This window comes from Cuculus canorus, chromosome 6 (assembly GCF_017976375.1).
Source record: "Cuculus canorus isolate bCucCan1 chromosome 6, bCucCan1.pri, whole genome shotgun sequence".
NCBI classification, from domain to species: Eukaryota; Metazoa; Chordata; class Aves; order Cuculiformes; family Cuculidae; genus Cuculus; species Cuculus canorus.
Genome location: NC_071406.1, coordinates 34,812,302 through 34,837,064, shown reverse-complemented (window position 1 = coordinate 34,837,064; position 24,763 = coordinate 34,812,302). Strand labels below are relative to the sequence as shown.

At 39.0% G+C, this 24,763-nt stretch overlaps 1 protein-coding gene across 1 annotated transcript in view; it reads left to right on the top strand.

The window, feature by feature from the left end:
* The window catches only part of COL5A2 (collagen type V alpha 2 chain), a 110,975-nt gene extending 90,403 nt beyond the window's left edge, over positions 1–20,572 (top strand). The window contains exons 36-54 of the mRNA XM_054069716.1: positions 3,087–3,140; positions 3,267–3,320; positions 4,353–4,406; positions 5,238–5,345; positions 5,453–5,506; positions 5,695–5,748; positions 6,622–6,783; positions 6,903–7,010; positions 7,977–8,084; positions 8,238–8,291; positions 8,612–8,719; positions 8,817–8,870; positions 10,198–10,305; positions 11,473–11,526; positions 12,230–12,337; positions 13,810–14,101; positions 14,741–14,928; positions 17,590–17,814; positions 18,721–20,572. Coding sequence (XP_053925691.1) covers positions 3,087–3,140; positions 3,267–3,320; positions 4,353–4,406; positions 5,238–5,345; positions 5,453–5,506; positions 5,695–5,748; positions 6,622–6,783; positions 6,903–7,010; positions 7,977–8,084; positions 8,238–8,291; positions 8,612–8,719; positions 8,817–8,870; positions 10,198–10,305; positions 11,473–11,526; positions 12,230–12,337; positions 13,810–14,101; positions 14,741–14,928; positions 17,590–17,814; positions 18,721–18,867 — 2,094 coding nt within the window. The 3' untranslated portion in view covers positions 18,868–20,572. The remainder of the gene's footprint in view (positions 1–3,086; positions 3,141–3,266; positions 3,321–4,352; positions 4,407–5,237; positions 5,346–5,452; positions 5,507–5,694; positions 5,749–6,621; positions 6,784–6,902; positions 7,011–7,976; positions 8,085–8,237; positions 8,292–8,611; positions 8,720–8,816; positions 8,871–10,197; positions 10,306–11,472; positions 11,527–12,229; positions 12,338–13,809; positions 14,102–14,740; positions 14,929–17,589; positions 17,815–18,720) is intronic.
* The last annotated feature ends 4,191 nt before the right edge of the window (positions 20,573–24,763 follow it).

Sequence of the window (24,763 nt, the reverse complement as noted above, 5' to 3'; positions counted from 1 at the left end):
GGTCATTGATAGACATTGAACAGGACTGGACCCAGTACTATGCCCTGAGGCTTGTGACTGGCCTCCAGCTGGAGTTAACTCCATTGACCACCACTCTCTGGGCCCGGCCATCCAACCAGTTTTCAACCCAGGAGAGTGTGCGCCTGTCCAGGCCAGAGGCTGACAGTTGCTGAAGCAGAATGCTGTGAGAAACTGTCTCAAAGGCTTTACTGAAGTCCAAGAAGACTACATCCACAGCCTTTCCCCCATCCAGTAGTCGAGTGATTTTGTCATAGAAGGTGATCAGGTTAGTTTGGCAAGACCTGCCTTTCATGAACCCGTGTTGACTGGGCCTGATCACCCTGTTCTCCTCCATGGTCTTCAGGATAGCACTCAACATTACCTGTTCCATGAACATTACCTGTTTTCCGGAACATGGGGACGGCTTGCTCTTGAGCTGCTAGGATTTCATTTTTTAAGAGCGCCCAGCACTCGTGAGCTCCCTTGCCCTTAAGGACTGTCTCCCATGGGACTTTGCCAACCAACCTTCTGAACACTCCGAAGTCTGCACTCTGGAAGTTTAATGTGACTGTTTTGCTAATCCCTTTCTTCATCTCACCTAGAACTGAAAACCCTATCATCTCATGATCGCTTTGTCACAGGCATCTTCCAACCGTCACATCTCCCACAAGGCTTTCTCTGTTCACAAACAGCAGGTCCAGGAGGGCACCCTCCCTTGTCGGCTCACTCACCAGTTGTGTGAGGAAGTTGTCTTCCATGCACTCCAGGAACGTCCTATACTGCTTCCTTTCTGCTGTATTGTACTTCCAGCAGTTATCAAGAAGATTGGAGTCTTCCACAAGGACAAGAGGTAGCGATCTAGAGACTATCCCCAGCTGTTTATAGAAGAGCTCAGCAGCTGCTTCTTCTTGGCTGGGTGGTCTGTAACAGACTCCCATCACAATATCTGCCTTCTTGTGGGCTCCTCTGATTTTAACCCACAGGCAGCCAGTCCCTTCCTCACCATAATCCAGCTCAAGGGTATCAAAGCACTCTCTAACACAGAGGGCTATACCACCTCCTCTCCTACCCTTCCCATCCCACCTGAAGAGTTTATACCCCCCCATGGCTGCACTCCAGTTATATGAGTCATCCCACCACGTTTCCGTGATGGCAATGACATCGTAGTCACCTTGTCCTACAACAGCTTCCAGCTCCTCCTTCTTATTGCCCATGCTGCGTGCATTGGTGTAAATGCACTTCAGCTGGGCTGGCAAAACCTTCAGCCCTCATAAAGGGAATAGAGTTCATTCCTGATTGACTGGTCCTTGGAATAACTAAGTCCACAGTGCCAGTTTCATTCTTGCTGTCTCCAGATATAATCGCCCCCACTTGCTCTGAGGTGATGTACTGGCGGTCCTCTCCAGCACACCATCTCTCAGTTACTGGAGTCCCACTTCCAGGCTCACTCCCAACTAGCTTGGTCTCATCCCCCTCCCCCTTCACATCTAGTTTAAAGCTCTATTTAAGAGCCTAGCTAGATTTTTAGTAAGGACTTTAGTCCCCCCTAGGAGACAAGCATATCCCATTCCAAGTAAGAAAGCCTGGGGGCTGGTGGGTCACCCCATGATCAAAGAACCCAAAGCTTTTCTCCTCACACCAGGCTCAGAGCCAGGCATTAATCAACTGTTGCTCTTTGACCTACTGCTTCTCATTCCTTAGCATTGGAATGGAGCTAAACACTACTTGTGCCCCAGAGCCTTTCAACATTCTCCCTAGAGTTTTAAAGTCTCTCTTGATGGCTTTCAGCTTTCTGTGCTGTAAGTTATCATTGCCTATTTGAAATACTACTAGAGGGTAGTAGTCTGTCTCTTTTACCAAGGAAGGTAGTTTTCTAGTAACATCCTTCACTGATGCCCCCCGGTAAGCAGCAGACCTCCCTGTGGAGTGGGTCCCATCTGCACATGTGCACATGTGTCCCTCTGTTCCTTTTAGAAGGGAATCCCCTAAGACAATCACTCCTCTTCTTGTTTATTGAGGATGTATTTATGGTCTTCAGAGGATGGCACAGCCTAGGGAATGCTTCTAGGCTGTGGGAGCCATCTTCTTCATCCTTAAGGATGGTTTCCACCTGCAGTGCTTCATATTTATTCCTCAAGGGGATCTGGGGGTTTATTGTCTGGGTGGGGGGAGCAGGTTTCCTGCGCCAGGTAGGAACTTGCTGTCATTCCCCATCTCTTGTTCCCCCAACCTTACAGTTGCAGGTTGGAGTTGCTCAGTCGCACTAACTCCAGCAGCCTGCTCATTTTGTGAGAGGGCACTGCTCCAGTGTTCTATCTCCCTCTCACATTCGCTGATAGTCCTTAGTCTATTCACCTCCTCCCTCAGCTCTGCCACCATGTGAAGTAGTTCCTCCACGCGAGCACAGCTTCCACAAGTGGAGCCAGTGCCAGAGGCATGAGCTGGGAGGGGGGCACTGCCTATAGCCCAGGGTCTGGGTAGCTGCATGGGCCCACTGAGACTCTGTCTGGGTGAAAGAGAATTGTAATTGGAATATCTCAATATTCAAGAAGGTAATATGACTGTCAGTGCAGGATCATTATGTGCAGTTCATGGGTATAGATGGAGAGATTGGAACCTCTTTGCCTAACTGCACTATGAAGAAGAAAATGGCACTAGAGGAGTTTTCAGGATATAAATTAATCTTCAGAAGTAATGATAGGCACATTGAAACTAATTTAAGCAATGAAATACTAGCATAAAACAAATAGAGAGCTTCTGTGCAAGTGGAGAAAAAAAGGCAACATTTCCTCCTGACAGAGCAAAATAAATCCAGGCTTTTTTTCCCCCGTTGACTTTATTCATAAATGCTGCATAAAATAGATGAAGTTACTGAAGAAAGAGAGAATAATGTGGTATTTTGGTCACTGGAAGAGGAAATGGAAGTAAATTTTAGGTAAAAAATACCCAATAAGATTTCAGAGATGAAGGAAAAGAATTTGAAGAATGAGAAAGCATATGGAATTAGTAATATATGAGAAGTTTTAAGCTAACTGTTTTTAAGCATCACTGTTTTAACTTCCTTCTCTTCTTAATTTGTTCAAAAGGGTCTCCCTGGTCCAATAGGCCCAATGGGTCCAGCAGGTCCCACTGGTGAAAAGGTAAGCAGATTTTTACACTTTTTGCACCATTACTTATTAAGTTTCTTAATATTGTCGTATTTTATTAGTGGCTTTGCTACTTGTCTGGTAAGTTCCTTGGGAAATAACCATCAATTTTATTTTAAGGGTGAACCAGGTCCTCGAGGTCTAGTTGGTCCTCCTGGCTCCCGTGGGAACCCTGTGAGTAAACATGTTTGGGTTTTGCCTGGTATAAGTTAACAATATTTAACACTCATTCAAACTCAAGTTTTTGTCTCATTTACTGATATATTTTCCTCTTTTTTTCTTCTACTTTCTTTGTAGTCAAAATCTGTTCTTCTGTCTTGACGCTTGCAAAACTATTGGAAGATTTTCTCTGTCCTACTCTTGTTTCAGGCCAATCTTTACAAAGAGTTGCCCTCTTTTACATCACTCCTGAAAGTGTGACACCACTTTTAATTGTCTAAATCTCTTTAAAAGTACGTTCGTACCAGATACTACTGTACACATACAAATACTTAGATGGACAAAGCAAAGAAGTATGTCTTAGTTTTTATCTAATCGCAACAACTCTTGTCATCTTTGGTCTGTTTGTGATTTTAAGGATTGACCTTGATTAAAGAGTTAGAGGCTCAGTCATTCTAGATCCTTCATACTGCTAGGAATTGATTATTTTTCTGTCATAAGTCAGAACAACTTCATTTTCAGTGTAAATTGGAATAACTTCCACCCCTCTGGGGAGTGCTGGAGCTTGGCAGACACCAGTTCCTTCTTTTCCAAACAAATGTTGTGTGGAAAGTTCAGTTGAAGCAGTTCATAGCCTCTTCTGACCTTGTAGAAAAATACATCTTTGAAATATTCTTCTTTTCCCCGGCCTATCTGATTGGAATGGTAAGTTACATAAAGTGTGAACACTTAATTAATCCTGCTATCACAGATAGTGGTTGAGAGTGGAATTTCTCCTGTTGTGGTTTTAGTGCTTGCACACGTCTTCCATCTCTAAATTCTGAAAGTTTACATATAATCTTGAACATGTGGTAGATTGTAACATTGTAGTTAATATCATTTATTTTGTGATTAAAAGATCATTTGATTCTGATTATTAGAGCAAAAGTATAATCACACTTATGACAGTGAATAGTTAACATCCTTTCTTGTATAATTAACTGCAAATTTTACTGGCTATAGCAAGACTTTTATGTTAAATACAGTTATTCTATATTTTTTGACCAGGGTTCCCGAGGAGAAAATGGCCCAACTGGTGCTGTTGGTTTTGCTGGTCCTCCGGTATGTGTTTTGTAACACAAATGAGTTTCCTTTAGTCATGCTTTGACATACTTGGTTTCTTTTGTTATGAATAATACTGCAGTGTTCTGGAACATGGCTCATATTTTTATTGCAAGAAAAGCTCTTTCTTTTTCCCATCACTGTACCAAACAGAGAAAAGGTCCAATCAATATCCTAGAGACTTGAAAAGTGATTTTGTTGATAAAATTATGATATTGTTCCCCAGATTTCATATTTTCATGAATATGCTATATTAATCCTTTGAGATTAAAATGAGGCAAGTTATAAGGTGTGTTCCATTGAAGGTGGCAAAAATTTGTTCTATGGGTATTAAAGGCTGGAACGAATTGATGGACCAAATGGAAGGTTTGTGAGCCTTCTGTTGAATACTCCAAGCTGTCCTACCACCCAAATATTGTGTTTCAGACATTTCACAGAGTCAGGCACCTGTTTCCCTTGGTGCGGAAAAAAAAAAAAAGAATAGAAAAGACAGTGTTTGTTCAGTCCCATTTGCTTTTAGGTACATAATAGCTGCTGAGGAAAATAGAAAACCTAAAGGAAAATAAAATGTGAGTTAGATAAGAAAATAATTTAAATGGAAATTCTGACTTAACAGACTTCCGAAAATCCCATCTATGACCTTCTGAAGACTGTGCTGAACTATTACAGTTCTCTTGAAACAAACCATTGAGCAAATGCACTTTTTTCTGGTCTGATTTGTCCTCTTGCTATTTTTTGCATTCTAGAAATTCCCTACAAAATTAGTTTGTTAGACTGGAAAGATTTGGCTTACTCTAACCTGACGTCTCTTCTAAATATTATGTTTTATAGGGTCCTGATGGTCAGCCAGGTGTGAAAGGTGAACCTGGAGAACCTGGACAGAAAGGAGATGCTGGATCTCCAGGACCGCAGGGTCTTGCTGGGTCTCCTGGTCCACCAGTAAGTACAAATAACATTGTCAAAGAACCAGTGGCATAGGCTGTTCTTGCTTATTTAAAATGACCTGGGTGTTTACTAGTACATCTTTCATTCTCCTTTCCTCTTAGGGTCCTTCAGGTGTTCCTGGTCTGAAAGGTGGTAGAGGAACTCAGGGTCCACCTGTAAGTAGATTTTATTTTTGTGAGCTGTCTGTAGATAATCTCATACTGAAATGTTAATATTGTTCCTAATCTCAGCCTGTTTTTCACAGTCTGTAATTATAATACTTGCTCACTAATTCAGCTGAGAACATTTGAGGTAACCAGTACTCTATTTCCTTCAATAAATTTGGCATTAAAATGTTTTTTAGGGTGCTACTGGATTCCCAGGATCTGCTGGAAGAGTTGGGCCTCCCGGACCTACTGTAAGTCAATTGTCATATCTCTAATAGGTGTAGTTTATAAACTTGCCATTGAAAACCTGATGTTCATGATATTGGAGAGGATAACTTGTTAAAACTGACTTCTGTGACTGTGTGCATACATCAAACCCCATTAAATAAAACTCATTATTCTTGGGTTTGATCCAGTGTCAGTGTATATAAATGAGTACAAGACTTTTCACTGAATTAAGTAGGCTCTCAGCTGCTCAAGCTGCTTTTGTGACTTAATTGCTTACAGAAACAAAACACCACCACCCACTGTTTTCCTGTACATTTTACTTTTTTGTCTCTTCTGTGGTGACTGCAGTTAGCATTTTGAAAAAGGAAGAGGTGTCTGCCAGGTTATGTTATCAGTGGAGTTACTTATAAGATCTGTTAAAATAAATTAAAAACAAACCCACAAAATCTCACACCTCTAAACACTTTCAGAAGCACTGACAAAAAAAAAATTAGCTGTGGATCAACAAGTGAGGATTCAACTCCACACAGAGAACTGTGACACTCTCTTTATAAGCCTTTTAATGTTTTTATGAGAAAACTAACCTGCAGTCATTGTCAGTTTATCAAACAGTGAAGTTTGTGGAAAGTATAATATAAATGTGATGTCTGAAAAAAAAGACAGAAACAAATACTGTCATTTAAAAGAGGGAGTTTGTAATTGCAAAATGGGGCAGAGTGGAGCTTGAACGTAGTTTGATGAGATGTTTATTTCATCTCCTTTATTGGACCATGTGGTCACACATTGGGCCTTCCTTAGAGTATTCATATTTATAGTTAATCAAAACAGAATCTGTAGAATTTAATTGCCTTAGTCAGAAAAGGATCCATTGTGACAGGGTGTTTTGATTTTCTTAGGGAGCTCCAGGCCCTGCTGGACCTATTGGTGAGCCAGGAAAAGAAGGTCCCCCAGGTCTTCGTGGTGATCCTGGTTCTCATGGCCGTGTGGGAGATCGAGGGCCAGCCGGACCTCCTGGTGGTCCTGGAGACAAGGGTGATGCAGGGGAAGATGGGCAGCCGGTCAGTCCTGGTTGATGTTACTAATTCTCCCCAGAACAGCTCTACACTAGTTTCATTGTTACTTATACTTACTGTTACATAAAAGATAATCATGTTGTTTTATTCTTTGTGGATTTTAGGGCCCCGATGGCCCCCCTGGTCCAGCAGGAACTACTGGTCAAAGAGGTATTGTTGGTATGCCAGGACAGCGAGGGGAAAGAGGCATGCCAGGGCTGCCGGGTCCAGCAGTAAGTAATTGTCAAGCCAATATGCCACCAGCTTGGGCATTCTCATCATCTTTGTGGTGTAGAGAGCATAGCATCCGATAGCATGAGGAGAAAGTTGGAAAACTCCAATTGCAGGAGTAAATATAGAGTGAACAGTAAATAACTATTTCATGCAAATACATGAGGTGGGAGATTTTTTCCAGCTGAAGAAATGAATGGAAGATCTGAACCCGAATCAAGAGTAAATCCATAATAGCATTAAGAATTCTGGCTAAAATGTTCCTATTCAACTTAAAACAATCCCAGACTTCTCATTTAGGTGCCCAAAGGTCACTTGAATGTGAGTAAGTACTCTGTAACTGCTGTTTCATTAACTGTGAACTACAATTTTCAGAATTGCTGTTTGTGATCTCTTTGCTTCTATATAAGACTTATTTTATTGGAAAGCCTAATGGTCCAGGAGATCAAGTCATTCAATACAGTATTAGTAGAAGGGGTAGTATGGAGGATCTTTACCACTGGATCCATAAAGTCAATTTACAGTTGGAGTTGGCCAGTAATCGTTCAAGGATTTGCTGTTGTTGAGAGAGGAAAGAAAAAAGCACATTACTTATTTCAAACTGCATTACATTTTTTCCAGAGGCAAAAAGACCTTACGTGTTGCAGATAATGTCATCATACATGTTGATGTATCAAAGGACTGTGTATTGGAGAGTTGCTTCTACATAGACTAATGTCAAGTGGAGCTTCTAGTCAATAAAAGCCTATTTGAAATGACCTAACATAATTAAACTGAATAAAAACAGGCAGTATATTAAATCTATATTAAAAATCTATCAGAATGCTCTCCTTACTTAGCAGGTTTTGGAAGTTACAAGTGGTGGTGGTGCTTCAAAGCAGATTAATGAGTAGTGTTTTACAGGCAGTAGAGTTTTTATGCTTTCTTTATTTTGTGACTAAAATTTTGATATATCTCATCTTTCTTAGGGTACACCAGGAAAACAAGGTCCCACAGGGCCACCTGGTGATAAAGGTCCACCAGGACCTATTGGCCAGTCAGGTGCCACTGGACCTGTAGGTGAAGCTGGCCCAGAAGTAAGTATTAGAGCCTTGTAACATGCAAACAAAAAGAGACATTCTAGTGGTTATTCTCCTTGATTTGAAGTTAGAGATGGAGAACAACTTTCTAGTTCTTCTAGAAATGCAAGAGTACTAATCAGTAGCCTTATTTTTATTTTATAACTCTAGGGACCTGCTGGTAATGATGGTACTCCTGGACGGGATGGAGCTGTTGGAGAACGCGTAAGAATATATTGTTTTCTTAAGTCACCTCTGGAAATCTCTATTTTATGATTAACTTGTATATTTTCTCTTCATTCAGTTAACTTTAATGAAGAACTTGTTCTGAAAGCATATCACAGCTTTGAATAGTTAATCCCTCTCTCACCTGAGGAAACCTGGCTAAGAATACTTGCCTCCACACACTCAGACTTTAGTTCTTACAGAAGGAATATCTTTGTTAAGTGTAATTGCTAGAAAATAGATTAACAATGCTAGCGTCCTGTTGCTTTGGTCTAGTCCAGTCTTCTTTAGATAAATAATGTTGAATACATGTTTTGCAGGGTGATCGTGGTGAACCAGGCCCTGCAGGCTTACCAGGTTCCCCAGGGGGTCCAGGAACTCAAGGTCCTGTTGGCCCTCCAGGAGATGCAGGTCAAAGAGGTGAAACAGTAAGTAAGACTTCTAAAAAAAAAAAAGTTTATCAAAAAACTATTGTGTATGCTCTTGTGCACTGCTTCACATATCTTCTGTCTGCAATCTTTGTAGGGTTCTCGAGGTCCAATGGGTCCCCCAGGTCGTGCAGGAAAAAGGGGTTTGCCTGTAAGTTCTCTGTGGTCACTGTGGTTTTACCTGAGATACTTTTTGCAGGAAAATATATGAGAAACTAAGCCCAACTTAAAAGGCTGAACAGGACTTCCGTTTTTAGTGTTCTGACTGCAGGTGGATGCAGGTAGACTTCTGAGTTGCAAAGCTGTACTGATCTATTTGAATACATTAGTATTTCTACACTTTCTTTAAAAATACTTCACAGAGAAAAAACAAATGCTTTGGAAGCTTTGTTACTTGGAGTGTGTTGTTGTCTGGATGATAGTAGGACCTGATCTAGCACATGGCTGGAGGCTGCATTTGACAATTCAAATATGGGGAAACAAAATGAAAGTTGAACAAAACCCCAGATGTTTAGATAAAAATGAGAGAAATATAACAAAATCACCTGTCCCCATGAAACTGCCTTAACTCAGCTCATGAGTTGCTGACTTTGGTCCAAATGGAAAAACAAATAAAACCCATCTTTTTGTGTTACATAACTCCTCTGTTGTCCAAGCTTGGAACAAAAAATTAATTGCAAACTTGGGAAATACAAAAGAATGTTGTCCTATCCCTAAGCAGATGTCATATGAGAAACAGGAAAAGTTAATTACTGAGTAGTTAGCGATAATGATGGCATTGATAAGCTATTTGGAATCTGATATTGAGAAATCTAGCATGCAGTTTGGGCTGAGAAATATAGAATTGAAAGCAGTCTCCATTTTTTCAAACGAGTCTTGAAGTTGTATGAAAACTGTGAAACTGTCAAAACTACCAAGAACAAAATAGTGATGATTTTTGAACCAAGCTATTTGTACTTGGGACCCCAAACTTCTTGTCTGTAATTAGGGAATGTAAATTCAGTTGGACTTTTAACATAGTGAAAACATGAAAGGAGCTGTGAGAAGTAAAGATGCAAAATGGAGGATTTCGTACTGAAAATATGTTTTTACATTATGAGTCTATGAAAGATCCACAATGTTTCAATCTCATCTACGAGCATTATTTGACATATCCAGTAAGGCAAAGAAATTTCTCAGTCTTAAGAATTTTGTTATGTAAATTTTAGTATCACTATTACAAGGGTTTTTGACTGTGTTGTGAAGCTAAATAGACTGAATTTACCACAACTTTAATTAAGCATAACACAGATCTTTCTGTAATTATTTACTTATTCTTTGGTAAAAATAAAGATACTTGGGGCTGCCCCAGCATCACCTTCTTTCTAGGTTTAGAACTGATGTTTGAATGTGTTGTCTAAAAGTAAATGAAGGGGTTTTGAGGTTGGGGGTGATTGAGTTCAGTTTGACATTTTACATTTCATCACTGATATTTACAGGGTCCCCAAGGACCTCGTGGTGACAAAGGTGACAATGGAGATAGAGGTGATAGGGGCCAGAAAGGACACAGGGGTTTCACTGGGCTGCAAGGTCTTCCTGGTCCACCTGTAAGTTGCTCTGGTTTTACTGTGATTTTATTTCCTTGATAGTTAACTATGTTTCTGATGCATTATTTATTTAAAATGGAAAAAAAGCTAATGTTTTAGTTTTGTAATATATGCGTTCTCCTACACTTGTTGCATTTGTGCCAGTCCTGTAGTGACTGATCAACTGACAGTCTGTGACCTGTCAGCACAAGATGGTAATAAAAGGTGATAGTTTCAAATAAGCACATTAGAGCATGAAATGCTTTTTGCCAGAGTTTGAACGTTTTACGGTCAAAGAATCAATTACAAAATACCACAAGGACTGTGATAGAATTTCTCACTAGTATTTGCAAGAACTTCATGATTTCAGTTGCAATGGAATGAAACTGCCATGGAAGACTTAATTCTTCTGCATTTGTTCACCGATCCTATGTAAGAGTGGGAAGTTTCACCATGCAGAAAGAGTCAACAAAAAATACCCCAACACCCAAAGCATCTTTACACTTCTCAATAGCTCTGTCAGTTACTCCTGTTGAGCCAAATGATTCTAATGTCATGAAAGTAAGGCTTTTATGCAGAAACAGCTTTATATATAGCCAAGCACCAATAAATTCTATTAATCTAAATTTTAATCACAGTTATTACTCTGTCTTCATGACAAAAGAGAGCAGTAGAATGAAAATGTGTTGTAAGAGAATCATAGAATCCCTAAGTTGGAAAAGACCTCTTAGATCATCGAGTCCAACCATTCCTATCTGCCACTAAAACATGTCCCCGAGCACCTCATCTATTTGTCTTTCAAACACTTAAAGGGATGGTGACTCAACCCCCTCCTTGGGCAGCCTCTGCCAGTGCCCGATGACCCTTCCTGAGAAAAATTTCTTCCTGATGTCCAGTCTGAACCTCCCCTGGCGTAGCTTGAGGCCATTCCCCCTTGTCCTATCCCCTGTCACTTGGGAGAAGAGACCAGCATCCTCCTCTCTACAACCTCCTTTCAGGTAGTTGTAGAGAGCAATAAGGTCTCCTCTCAGTCTCCTTGAGGCTAAACTAGAGCAAAAAGTACTACCTGCTGTTCACGTATATTACAATCCTGTTCATACAGAATTTTGTATATCACATACTATTTCTTTAAAACTGGAAGGAATATGCTTTGAGTGTCATAATGATATGGTAATTTCTTCTGTTTAGGGTCCTATTGGTGAACAGGGCAGTCCTGGCATTCCAGGCCCATTTGGTCCTAGGGTGAGTATAATGTTTCAGGCGTAAAGCTTTTCTTGCTTGTCTGTTGTTGTCACCCTTGTACCCATCCTCCAGCAATCAGATTACTATTTCTGTTTCACTTTTATTTCACCGGCTTTTATTGACTTCAGCATCAAATAGTGATTACTGTCTTTTGCTTAGGGGCATTACCTTGCTTAATACAGTAAACCTTGGACATAACTGTAGTTTAGAACTAGATGAAAAGGTCAATTCAGAGTAACTAGAGGGCTACAGGTCTCTCTTTAAAGACAGTTTTGCAGCAGCTAATGTAAAGCCCCATATGGGGCAGCTCTGACACTTGCTACTTTGCCTTTCATACCCCCGTGTATGTCATTCACCCAAAAGTAGAGGAGAAATAGAACTCCCCTGGATGTTCCCAAATGGCAGGGTAAGTCTGAGTCTGTACACATGTGAGCGTACAGGAGCTACCCCAGTCTGTGTAGCGCCTGGATTTGAAGCCATGTAAACGGTTCACGAAGAAATATACAGATGATCCAAACTATATTGGCTGAGGTGATTGAGAAGAGCAGCATTGAAGCAGAAGAAAAGGGTAGTCTTTTAAAGTCTGGTAATAGACAGAAATAATTGGATGGCTTCCTGAAAACATAATGTTCGTGAAGGGCTGTTTTGTATAACTTTGTATTGGATGCTAAAATACATTCCTTCTTTCTTTTGTATTTTCTAGGGTCCTCCAGGTCCAGTTGGTCCTTCTGGCAAAGATGGAAGTCCTGGTCCACTTGGGCCAATTGGGCCTCCTGGTGTTAGAGGGAGTGTGGGAGAAGCTGGACCAGAGGTAAATTGATAGAAATATGGATGGAAAACTTTACCTTCAAATTTTTTGAAGGTTTTTTACAGACCATTGCATCACTTTCTCAGACATTCATGAGCTGAAGACAAATGGTAAGATTTGTTTCTCCAACAAATTGCCAGCGCAACTGTACATTAAGAGGGCCCATTTCTTACTCATTTTCATCTTCTGAAACTATGACAATCCTGATCTCATCCACCTGTGCTGTCCTTGGTATTTTCACTTCTGCTGAGGCACCAAGACTTGAATGAACGGTCTGTGGTAGAGCCTTCATCTGTGTAATGAGAATCAAGGATTACCACCTACTTGTAACTTAAGTTTTGCTTCCCATGGTTGCTTGCTGCAACTACAAATTAGAACCACAAAGCAAGAAATAAAAGTTAAGATCTAATTTATCAAATGCAACATGTTTGGGTGTGTGCTCTATAAATAGCAAACATTTGAAGCACTGACTGTGAATTCTGAAGTAATTACTATCAAGGGAAATGCTACATTCTGATATAGCATCTGATGCACCAGAGCACTGAACTTTGAATGAAGGTAGCTTACAGACTTTCTACTGCTCAAGAAGAGCTGGCAGAGCCTGCTGGTGGAGATCTAACTATTAACAGATACATTCTGTCTCAAGACTCATTTTAATTCCCTTAGTGTCACAGTTCAGGTTGACAGAAGGACTTTACAACACCATCATTCAGGAAAACACGTTTAGTCAGGGAAACACCTGCTGTGCCAAGTAATGTATGCCAAGATGATGTAGAATCTGTCTCATGTACCCGTGACCAGAAAGCTTGGCACTGTACAGGATAAATGTGAAGATATTTCTAGTTCCAAATTTTCTGTCCAGGCTTTACTAATTGAAAATGTGCCTGAGGCAACTCAGGGGATGCAGGAATTTTTGATTGCTCTAATAATCACTTACAGCTGTTGGGAATTTTAAGAAATAAGTTTATTCGGCGGGGATTTGAACAAGGAGGGGCAGATGGCTTAAAAAAATGGAATGAGGAGGCCATCCCTTCATGACTTATTCCAGCTGTTAAGTCTGAAATCAGGAGTAAGAAAAACTTGAGCAAGGTATTGAGACAGGCAGAGAGAGCATGAAGCAGAGAGAATGCCTCACATGCACATCTCATCTCTTAGCCCTGTTCTTCTAAATGTGAATTGTTTATTAATACATCTGAATTTTCCCTGTATGCTAGGGTGACTAGCTGTGAAGTTTTGCCTTTTTAGTCACTAGCTTTGCTATCATTTTGTATATTATTTCATGGAGTCACAATCACGGAATAGTTTAGATTGGAAAAGAACTTTAAGATAATCAAGTCCAACTGTAAACTTAATACTGCCAAGTTCACCACCAAACCATATCTCTAAGCACCACATTTTATTTATTAGGAAATAATTTTATTTAGTATTTACTCTGCTGTGCCTCTCTTAACTTTTTTTTTTTTTTTTAACTTTAGGGTCCACCAGGTGAACCTGGCCCTCCTGGCCCTCCAGGACCTCCAGGCCATCTGACTGCTGCCATTGGTGACATCATGGGACACTACGATGATGCTATGGCAGATCCACTACCAGAGTTTACTGAAGATGAAGCAGCCCCAGATGACCGTAATAAAACAGACCCAGGAGTTCATGCCACACTAAAGTCACTGAGCAGCCAGATTGAGACTATGCGCAGCCCAGATGGTTCAAAGAAACACCCAGCACGGACTTGTGATGACCTGAAGCTATGCCACCCCTCCAAAAAGAGTGGTGTGTATAAATACACTATCTCCTGTATGTGCCATATGATCCGGTCTTATTTCCAGTAGATATTTGGTCATTGGAGAAGTTGGGTAATACAGATTTTGATGGTCTAAAACGACATTCACAGTAGGAGCCTGAAAACAACTTCTTGCCCACGAAATATATGTTCTAGCGCATCCCATATTTATTTATTCAGTATTTATTCAGATCTATTTTAAAATCTGTACTATTTTATATTTCTATGGAACATTAGTTCTGGAAGTGTTTTCAGCAGGGAATATCACTTTCATGAGGACAGAACTAGGTTGGTTACACCAGTTGTGAATGTTTGCTTACTTGCTATTAGCTCAAAATATCTCCTGTGGGCTGATAACGTGCTTTCCACTTGTTGTTTTAAACAACTTTAACCTTAAACAGCTTTAAAGTCTGCATCCCTCAGTTGTGATATCCTGATCAACTTGTATCTTGGAATAACCTTGTAACGTATACCTGATGCACACATCAAAACATGCATCACATTATGTGAAATACATGCCCCCTTTTCTTTGTGTTTTTTTTACTGTCATGACATACTTCTGCTTCTCTCTCCTTGGTTATTTCACGACTCTTAATACTGTAATGGAATCAATTTTATGTTCTTTGTAGGTGAATATTGGATTGATCCTAACCAGGGATGTGTTGAAGACGCTATAAAAGTATATTGCAACATGGAAACTGGAGAGACCTGTATTTCTGCGAACCCATCCACTATACCTCGTAAAACATGGTGGGCCAGCAGGTCATCTGACATAAAGCCCATATGGTATGGACTTGATATGAACAGGGGATCACAGGTAACTAAATATATTTAATGACAAGAATCAACTTTATGAAACTTGTTTCCTTCTGGTTCAGAATTTTGTTTGCTGTTCTGAGCAGATTCTGCTACAGTCAGAACATAGAATCACCAAATCGTTGAGGTTGGAAAAAATCTTTAACAGTGAGTCCAACTCTTAATCTAACACTGCCAAGTCCACCACTAAGCCACATCCCTAAGCACGATATCTACACATCTTTTAAATACCTCCAGGGATGGTGACTCAACCACTTCCCTGGACAGCCTGTTCCAATGCTTGTCAAGCCTTTTGGTGTAGTAATTTTTCCTAATATCCAGTCTAAATCTCCCCTGGTGCAACTTGAGTCCATTTTCTCTTGTCCTGTGACCTGTTACTTGGGAGAGGAGACCAACACCCAACTCACCACAACCTCCTTTTAGATTACAGAAACACAGTGATTCAGGTATAGAGCAATAAGGTCTCCCCACTGCAGACTAAACAGTGCCAGTTCCCTCAGCCACTTCTCAGAAGACTTTTGCTCCAAACCCTTTACCAGCTCAATTGCCCTTCTTTGGACACAGTGTAGCACCTCAATGTCTTTTGTGGTGAGAGGCCCCAAACTGAACACAGTATTCAAGTTGAATACTTGAATACTTGCAGACTTACACATAGGCTTTTTTGTAAGTGAGATACTCTTTGGAGGAAGAAATCATCTTAGGAATACTATAAAAGAATACTACACTTTTGAAAAAACTGTCAGGTTTAATAACTAACAGTACGATCTGTGCAATAGTCATATGCACAACTTACAGATTCTAAATAATAAATATATCTGTGATTGCTAAATAAAGATAACACATTTTGTAAAAAATGACAGTGTCAGTGTGTAAGGTTTTCTCTTTTCTTCACCAGTTTCAGAGAGATGTGTACTTTTTTGTGCAATGATTCACAAAGGATGAATAAAACAAAACCTGCACAGGTTGGGAAAGTATCAGATGTCTCAGAATTTTTAGTATTTTTATTAATGCCTTTGTATTTTATGGAAACGGTGGCACATTGTAAAATATTTTTCAAACTTCTGTGTAAGTTGTAAGTCATAGAATCATAGAATAGTTTGGGTTGAAAGGGACCTTAAAAATCATCTAGCTCCACCCCCCCAGACATCCCACTAAATTTGGCTGCCCAAGGCCCGATCCAACCTGGCCTTGGTTACCGACAGGGATGGGGCATCCACAACTTCCCTTGGCAACCTGTGCCAGTGTCTCACCACTCTCATGGTGAAGAAATTCTTCCTTATGTCAAGCCTAAATCTGCCCCTCTCCAGTTTAAATACATTCCCCCTTGTCCTATCACCACTAGCCTTTATGAATAGCCTCTCTCCAGCTTTCTTGTAGCCCCTTTGAGGTACTGGAAGGCTGTTATAAGGTCTCCTCGGAGCCTTCTCTTCTCCAGGCTGAACAACCCCAACTCTCAGCCTGTCCTCGTATGGGAGGTGCACCAGCCCGATGATCATCTTTGTAGCTCTCCTCTGGACCCGTTCCAACAGTTCCATATCTTTCTTATGTTAAGGATTCCAGAACTGAGCACAATACTCCAGATGAGATCTCACAAAAGAGGAATAGAGGGGCAGAATCACCTCCCTTGCCCTGCTGGCCACGCTTCTTTTGATGCAGCCCAGGATATGGTTGGCCTTCTGGGCTTTGAGTGCACACTGCCTGCTCATGTTGAGCTTCTTATCAGCCAGAACCCCCAAGTCCTTCTCTGCTGCGCTGCTCTCAGTCACGTCATTCCCCATCATGTACTGAAATTGAGGATTGCCCTGACCCAGGTGTAGAACCTTGCACTTGGCCTTGTTGAACCTCATGAGGTTCTCATGGGCCCACTTCTCCAGCCTGTCTAGGTCCCTGGATGACATCCCATCCTTCCGGTGTGGCAACTACACCACTCAGCTTGGTGTCATCTGCAGACTTGCTGAGGGTGCCCTCAATCTCACTGTCAATATCATTGATGAAGATATTAAACAGCACCGGTCCCAGTACAGACCCCTGAGGGATACCACTCATCACAGATCTCCATCTGGACTTTGAGCCATTGACCACTACTCTTTGAATACAACCATCCAACCAGTTTCTTATCCACTGAATGGTCCACCCATAAAAAAAAAAAAGGCCATATGCAAATTTATTTTATTTTTATATGATGAAATTTTGACTATGATGCTTCTAAACACAATACAAAGCCCTATAGAAAACAGTTTGCTAAAGCTGCAGTATAGCAGGTACACTATAAAAGGGTTTTCTGTGCTTTACTTTTCATATCTAGTTTGAGGCTGTTATGACACCATATTTAATATATAAGCTTTAGCTCCTACTGAATCACTTTTTTGAATGAGACAGAATTCATTCCAAAACTTAGCATGTCTCTGGAGAATCAACTGACTTTCAGTTGTTCAGCTGCAGAGCTTTATGGCCAAAATTCTCCAAAATTATCCCTGTTATAGAATGTCTACATTTCTTTGTCCTCAGCTGGCAGCAAATTACAAAAGAAAGCATTCTTGGATTTTATGTAACAGAGTTCCTGCTAGCCATGTCTGAAAAGGGTTATGATAACGACAGATGTACATGAACTCTTAATAAAATTTAATGCCCTATGTGTTGATCTGTTTCTTTACCTTCACAGTTTGTATATGGGGATACAGCTGTAACTCAGATGACATTCCTGCGTCTCCTATCAAAGGAAGCTTCCCAGAATATCACTTACCTTTGTAAAAACAGTGTTGGATACATGGATGACCAGACAAAGAACCTGAAAAAGGCTATAATTCTGAAAGGGGCCAATGACCTGGAGATCAAAGCGGAAGGAAACAGTCGATTCAGATACACTGTTCTGCATGACAGCTGTTCTGTAAGTTTAGGAGGGCTGTCATTTGTTATGGAAAAAAAGGACTTTTGTCTTCTAATGGTTCCAGTTCTTCCTTGATTTAGAAAAAAAAAGCAATAGAATGGGATAATTGAAAATGCTGCAGGATTTCACCATGAATTGTAGAAGTAACTGATCAAGTAGGTATTTTACTACAATTCTAGCTTCAAATCATAGAAACCCTACATTATTTAGAGGATATTTACAAATTATTACTTATTAGTGAGCATACTGAGATATATATTTTGCCATTGTGCATTTTCCAGTATTTGTGTACCTGTGTGGACTCGTACAACGACGTCAAATAGCTTCAAGCATTTGTCTGTGAGATGATTAAGATTATCAAAGCAATACCCTAGAGGAAACTCATTGGTACTATGACTGACTGAGTTGGAATGGAAAATATTCCACCTTCAAATTCCTAGTGGGCATAAAACCCAGCAAGCAGTAAATTTTTTTTATGTTCATTAACATACTCAGCCAAGTCCAAGATACTGGCAAAATATTTTAAAAATTAGTTTTGCACTTGAAATAAATTGGAGTACTCTTTATGCTTTAAGGTAAAATAGTCCAAGAATATCAGTGCAGGCATGTATTAACACAAAGAATTTCATAGCATAAATTAAAATCAGTCCAGCTCAAGGGGGAAATCCTGCTGTGTTGATCTGATGGTTCTGTTCATCCTGTAAAAGCAAGGTGTATACATTTTAAAACAACCAAGCTGCAGTTCAGGCAGGGGTATGTTTCTCAGGGAAGATATAATGAAAAAATATCGAATGGTTGAATCCCCAGCTAGAATTCAGTCTGTTCCTGATGTGAGCTCTGGCTTCAGTTTTGTTTGTTGCTTTTTTTTTTTTTTTTTCCTAAATTTTATTTTCTTCTTTTCTGCAGAAACGTCATGGGAACGTGGGCAAGACCATCTTTGAGTACAGGACGCAGAATGTGGCACGCCTACCTATCATCGATATTGCACCGGTGGACATTGGCAGTACAGACCAGGAATTTGGAGTTGAAATTGGTCCAGTTTGCTTTGTGTAAGAGGAAGGAGGGAAATTAACACAATATCCAGCAACAGCAGCAATTAAACACATGAACTTAGACTGATTGAAGTTAATCCTGAGACTCTTGAAGTAATGGCTGATATTGGATCAGCATTGTACATATGGTTCTTTTTAAATGCCCAGCCTCCTTTTGAATATTTATTTTACTTAAAAACCTTCCATTTTAAACAATTGAAACCAACATTTTATTGCAATAGTACAATTTTAAGAGAATCGATGAACACCTTTTAAAAGTAATATTAAACATTTTCCTTGCTTTTGTTTAAAGATATTTTGAAATTTACAGGTATTCAAACCAGGCATTTGTAATGTGGACAATGTAAAGCTCTAAGGATTATTTCTTTTGCTTGGTTGCATACTGAATAACAGAAAAACAAAGCGCTTTTGTGAACCGTTTGCTATATTTTGATGATACCTACCCCCTTAACCCCAGTTTCTCTTCCTGTGGTTGCCAGTATGATAGCCATTAACAGAACTATGTGTCTTAATTTGGAAATGTCTTTCCTGCACTTTTCTATGTAATAGCCTGCTCAGAGTATTCCATAGCCATAAATAATTTATGAAGCAAAATTACTACTGGACTAAATGTAAGTTTTCAGTAGGGGTGTCCCATATCTTAAATTTTGAGACCAGACTTCACTACTCACAATGTATCTGTGTAATTCTATTAAATTGTCCTTAATCTTCAAAATATATCTTAAACCCAATACTGGTTGATTTTCTGATACTTGCCAATCTAAGAAGCCATTACATATCCCATTATACAGATGTCTTATATGTGGTGCCAATTTATATATGTTGCAAATCATTCACATGTACACCAGACCAATTTCTATTAAAAAAAGAGAAAGTTTAAAATTCATTGTTTTTAGATGACATCCAGACATGCATCTCCAGTAATTTGTCTTATTGACCTTGAGTTGTCAAGGCAAGAAAGTTCCATCATTTCTTAGCATGAGCTACCTCACCTCTGGAAGTTGGGATGCATTTAATATTCCTATTTTTATTTTAGATATTAAAAGGTGCTATGCTTCTGTTGTTATTTTGAGAAAGGAGATAGGCAGGGCGAAACCAACAAAAAAGTAATGGTGCTAAATGACTCTGTAGAAGACTGATGAAATAAAGATACTTGTCAATGTCATTTTCAGAGCTTAGCTGTTAGGCTTTATGATGTTTGAGAGAACAATGTTACAGCGCATTTATTTGTTGGTCATATAGTATATGAAATATTTTGTGCCACTAACATGCTTTATTTTGTAAAGTATGTGGGTACAAACTTACTTAGTTCTTTTGTTTCTTTATTGCGTCTGTGCTCTCCACATTTTTTACTTTTTCCTTTTAAAAAAAAAATAAACAGTTGGGGCCATCCCTAAAGAAAGTCATGCACATAGCTTTATTCATGTATCTTTGCAAAACATTTAATTAAATACATGCTTCTTGCTATGTAAGTGGTTTCCTTTTTGTAGAATTCCTTCATCTGTGTCCTGTATCAGTTAATTTCTAGGAAATTAAAAATAGAAGTATTTAACTTTTGTTTTGTTACTATTTGAATAACTCGTTTGTAATGCATTCTCTGGAACTATTTTACATGTAGGAATATAAAGGTATTTTGAATAATGCCTTCTGTTCCAGTTTTTATAAGACACTTGTCAATTTGAATGAAGTAATTGCCAGCAGCCCTATCAAAGCTACATAACTAGTATTGTTTCAGACTGCAGAGAAAGAAAATTTTTATTCAAGAATGAATAAAACATGACTTAGCCAATTCCTAAGTGATGGCTGATGGAAAACAGTTTCTGGACAAGGCATAAAGTTGAATTGTAGAAGGAAGGCAAGAATTTACACTTGTTTTCACCTTCCGAAAGGGTAGGAGCTTTGCAGTTTTCTGGATTGTCCATATGCATGTCCATACTGGGTAGGTAGGGACAGGACATGGGAGTTGACAGGTTCACACTGATGTTACCTATTTGCTTATATTACCCACAGAGGAACTCTGATTTCTTTTTTACTAGCATAAAATAATTTCTATAAAGAGTTAGTTTATCATATGGAATCCTTGAGAGGTTTTAGATAATGTTAATTTCCTTGGGTAATCTGAAATATAATGTCTCACTCCAACATATGCAGGATATGAGGATACCTCCATGTGAAGCATGCAGTATTTCCCTGAGCACTGAAAAAAGAGCTTTAACTAGAACACACTCTAAAGTAATAATCTGTAAAAATATTGCTGGAGAATCACTGAAGCAAAGTCTCACTTGAAATGTGAGGTCTCAGGAAACATGAGTTCTCAGGAAACTGAGAAGACTTTGCAATGCAAGTAGCTGGACATGGTTTTTTTTCTTCTCTTGACTGTGCTGATAGCACACAGACATATTACATCGTTACATCTTATTCCCAGTTTAAATTTTCCTCAAAGTATTATAGAGTATTTTTAAGCAGACAAAAAGGACAATTTCACTGCTTTAAACTGCCCTACTTCTTATCCGAGCAATGTGACATAGCCACAGCAAAGACAGCTTTAATTTCATGAACCTAGAACAAATGAGCTGACAATTTGCAAAAGGTTTATTAATTATAAAGTAGAATTAAGTAAACACTACCTAATTTGATTTTAATCAATTCATCTGGATTAGTAATGTTTGTTCTGAGGGTGCTGTTATGTCCATGCTACTGAACTCTGGACATGAAATACCAGACTTTGTATGTAACTTTACAGCAGATCACAAACTTAGGACCAAGCAGAGCTTCTCCAAGGGGCCTCATCAGTGGAATGGGAGCCTATCCTTTCTAGTATCTCACCAAGAACAGGAAAAGTAGCCAAGTATGAAAAGCAACAGCTTTGGTCTATAGGGCTACGAGGTTTTTTTAATGCAAATTTTCACCTTCACAGTTTAGATTTTGTACAGCTGCACAGTAGAATATATTTCAGATTTCTTTTCTCAAGCAATGTTTTCTAACACTGAGCACTTTTTACAGTGTACTTTACTTCTAGCTTTCTTTCAAGTTAAAATTTTGAAAGAATACATTCTTGCTGAGGGAAGATAAAAATGTGAAAGATATTTCAGATACACTCAGTGGGCCTTGGAGGCTATGATAAATGTTCCCAGAAGTTAGTAAGCTATTTATGTGTAAGCACAATGAACAAAGAATTGAGATTGAGCAGTGAAAAAAGAGCTTTAACTAGAAAACATTCCAAGGTAATAATCTGTAAAAACATCACTGGAGAATTGCTGGAGCAAAGTCTCATTTGGAGTGTGAAGTCCCAGGAAATATGAACAGTTTTTGCTGAACATTAACTAGTTTTAGTGATCTTTTACCTTTATATATTATATATATTATATATTATATATATTATATATACAATATTATATATATTATATGATATATATATTATATATATCATATATATAATATAGTATATATAATATATTTGTTTTATTTTACAAGTAGTTCAGTAATGCCTTATTCAAGACTTTTTCTCTTATTTGTGCTTGACATTTTATCTTTATTTATTTTGAGTAGAAAGAGATGCAGAAGACAGAATTGATCAGCGCTACAGTTTATTGGATACATCACTTAACATGAGCAAAGGTTTAACTGGGCAGTGTTAACATGGCTTTGCATACTGTATAGTGAAGCAATATTGTAAAAGGGAAAAAAAGGTTCTTGCTCCTTTTGTGTTTCCTAGAGGAGCCCAGCTCTACATGTACACGTCAAATGTCTTACTGCATCAGAGCCTTCTTGCAGAGAGCTCTTTATATGGAGCAGCTCTGGGATGCTTAATATGTAAGGCAAATAAGGAATTGATAATCTACATCCTCCCTGAGTAAGAAGGTTTTTTTAGTCAGTTCTGGATTTATGCACCTCAGTTTTAGAATGACTGTGGAGAGTTTACATTTGTGCTGAATGTTTGCTCTTTCAAAATGCTGGTGGAGCGACTTAAGATGTGTCTCCTCCACCCACCTTCTATACAGAGAGTTCCTGTTCTCTTCTGATTTGGTACTCTACTGAGTGGATATTCCGTTGTCTCTGGATGCATGAGAACATAAGTCTCATGGCCTCTCCCTCCCAAACTCTTTGCTTGCCTATTAGCTTCCTTGTTGCCATCATAAACACTCACCTCTAAGTTTTTAATACTAAAAAGGTCCTATAGAGTACCAGGAGTACTACATGCCATAGAAGGATGCGTCAAGCAACACAGAAGTGTAAGAATGAATGTGGCACAGTATTATAGCTAGAAAGACCACAACCGAAGTATAGAAACTGAGCAATTAAACAGAGGAGAACAAGGAACATATCTTTTTCCCCTAGGGGAGTCTAGGCAAATGAAGTCTAAAAGTGGGTTAAAAGCAAAAAGCATTATTTTTCTTATTATTCTAGGGTAAGCACCCACTATGTTTCTTTTGTCTCCTGTAGCTTCCTGCGATTGATCAAAGTAGTTATTGGACTGGTAAAAGCTCTCATAATCTATGCATTTTAAAATGTATTTATTTTCAGGAAATGAAGAGTATATTCGAAGGTTTAATACTCGCTAGGCAGATGAGTGAGGATATTTATGAAAAGAACAGGACTCCATGAAGATAGAGTAGAACAACTGCAAAAGGAAAAGCATAACTAAAAGTAAATGATGAAATGGTAATGGAAGAAAAGAAAGATTTCCTGCAAGTGGGCAAATAGTCTTCAGAAAACAAGGTCTGCATGATAGTATTAGACAATTTACTTGCTAGTAGTTTTGAGATTTTTTTGAAGTATATGATTTCAAGCATGACCTAAGAATTTCAAGTAGACCTAATAATATCCATAAAAAAACCTTCTTGAGCAAAATTGCTAGGTGGGTACCAGAGAGTTAGATTAAGTTTCTTAAAAGGTAGAACATTTTCAGCTGGCCCATTTTACCTGCTGTCATGTTATTCAGAAATTTATCTCCAGTTAAAATCAGACATAATACTTGTTTTCAAACAGGGCTTGTGAGAACCATAATGATGAATTATTCGTAAGAATCTCAGGCACAAGAGGGAAACTAGGTACAAAAGACCAACTTTCTTGTGAAGTTGCTGCTCATTCCTCTCAGGTAATTATTGACCGACTGGTATCTTTAGGAATAATAAGAGAACTGAACTGCTTTTTCCACACATCAAAGAAGAACAAACACTGTAGAGTCAATGGACAGTTGAGGAGGACTTGAGCAGAGTAATGCAAAGTTTAAAACAGAAATGCTTTATAGATCTACACAACACAAGAGAAAATTAGGGCAGACTGATTGCTAATATATCTATTGTACTAAAAGTGATGTGTGTTTTCTGATCTGTTGGGAGAAGGTCTAGGAAAATATTAAGGTGTCAGTCAACACTAGTTTTAGCTGAATGCTGGAAGCACCCACTTTTTCTCTCCATCCCCCCATGCTAATTTCTTGCACAGTTTTATTTCCATGTTGTTAGAGTAAGAAATCTTGTTTCTATGGCCTTAGGGTTTCTCTAAGTAATATTTCATAATTATTATGGTCTGTTGTGTTCTCAATATCGGAGAATGGTATGCTATCAGATGTTTCTATTGCAAAATTAGTTCCTCAATTGAGGTACTACTTATCCAGTGTCCAGAAAAGACTGCAGTCTTATCTAGGAATGTTTGTGCAGGCAAAAAAACTACTCAAGTTCATGTCTGGCAAAGCATCATAGTACTGCTTTTTTGCCTTAGTCAACTGAGTGAAAAAAATCTGATACAAACCAAACCAATTAAAGCAAAAGAACATTAGTACAATTCTAGAAACTACAGCAGAATATTTTTACATGTTTGGTACGGAGCAGTATTCTCTGCAACAATGAAGCACAACATTGACAGAGGATTGTGACAATTGTATGAGCCATCATTTT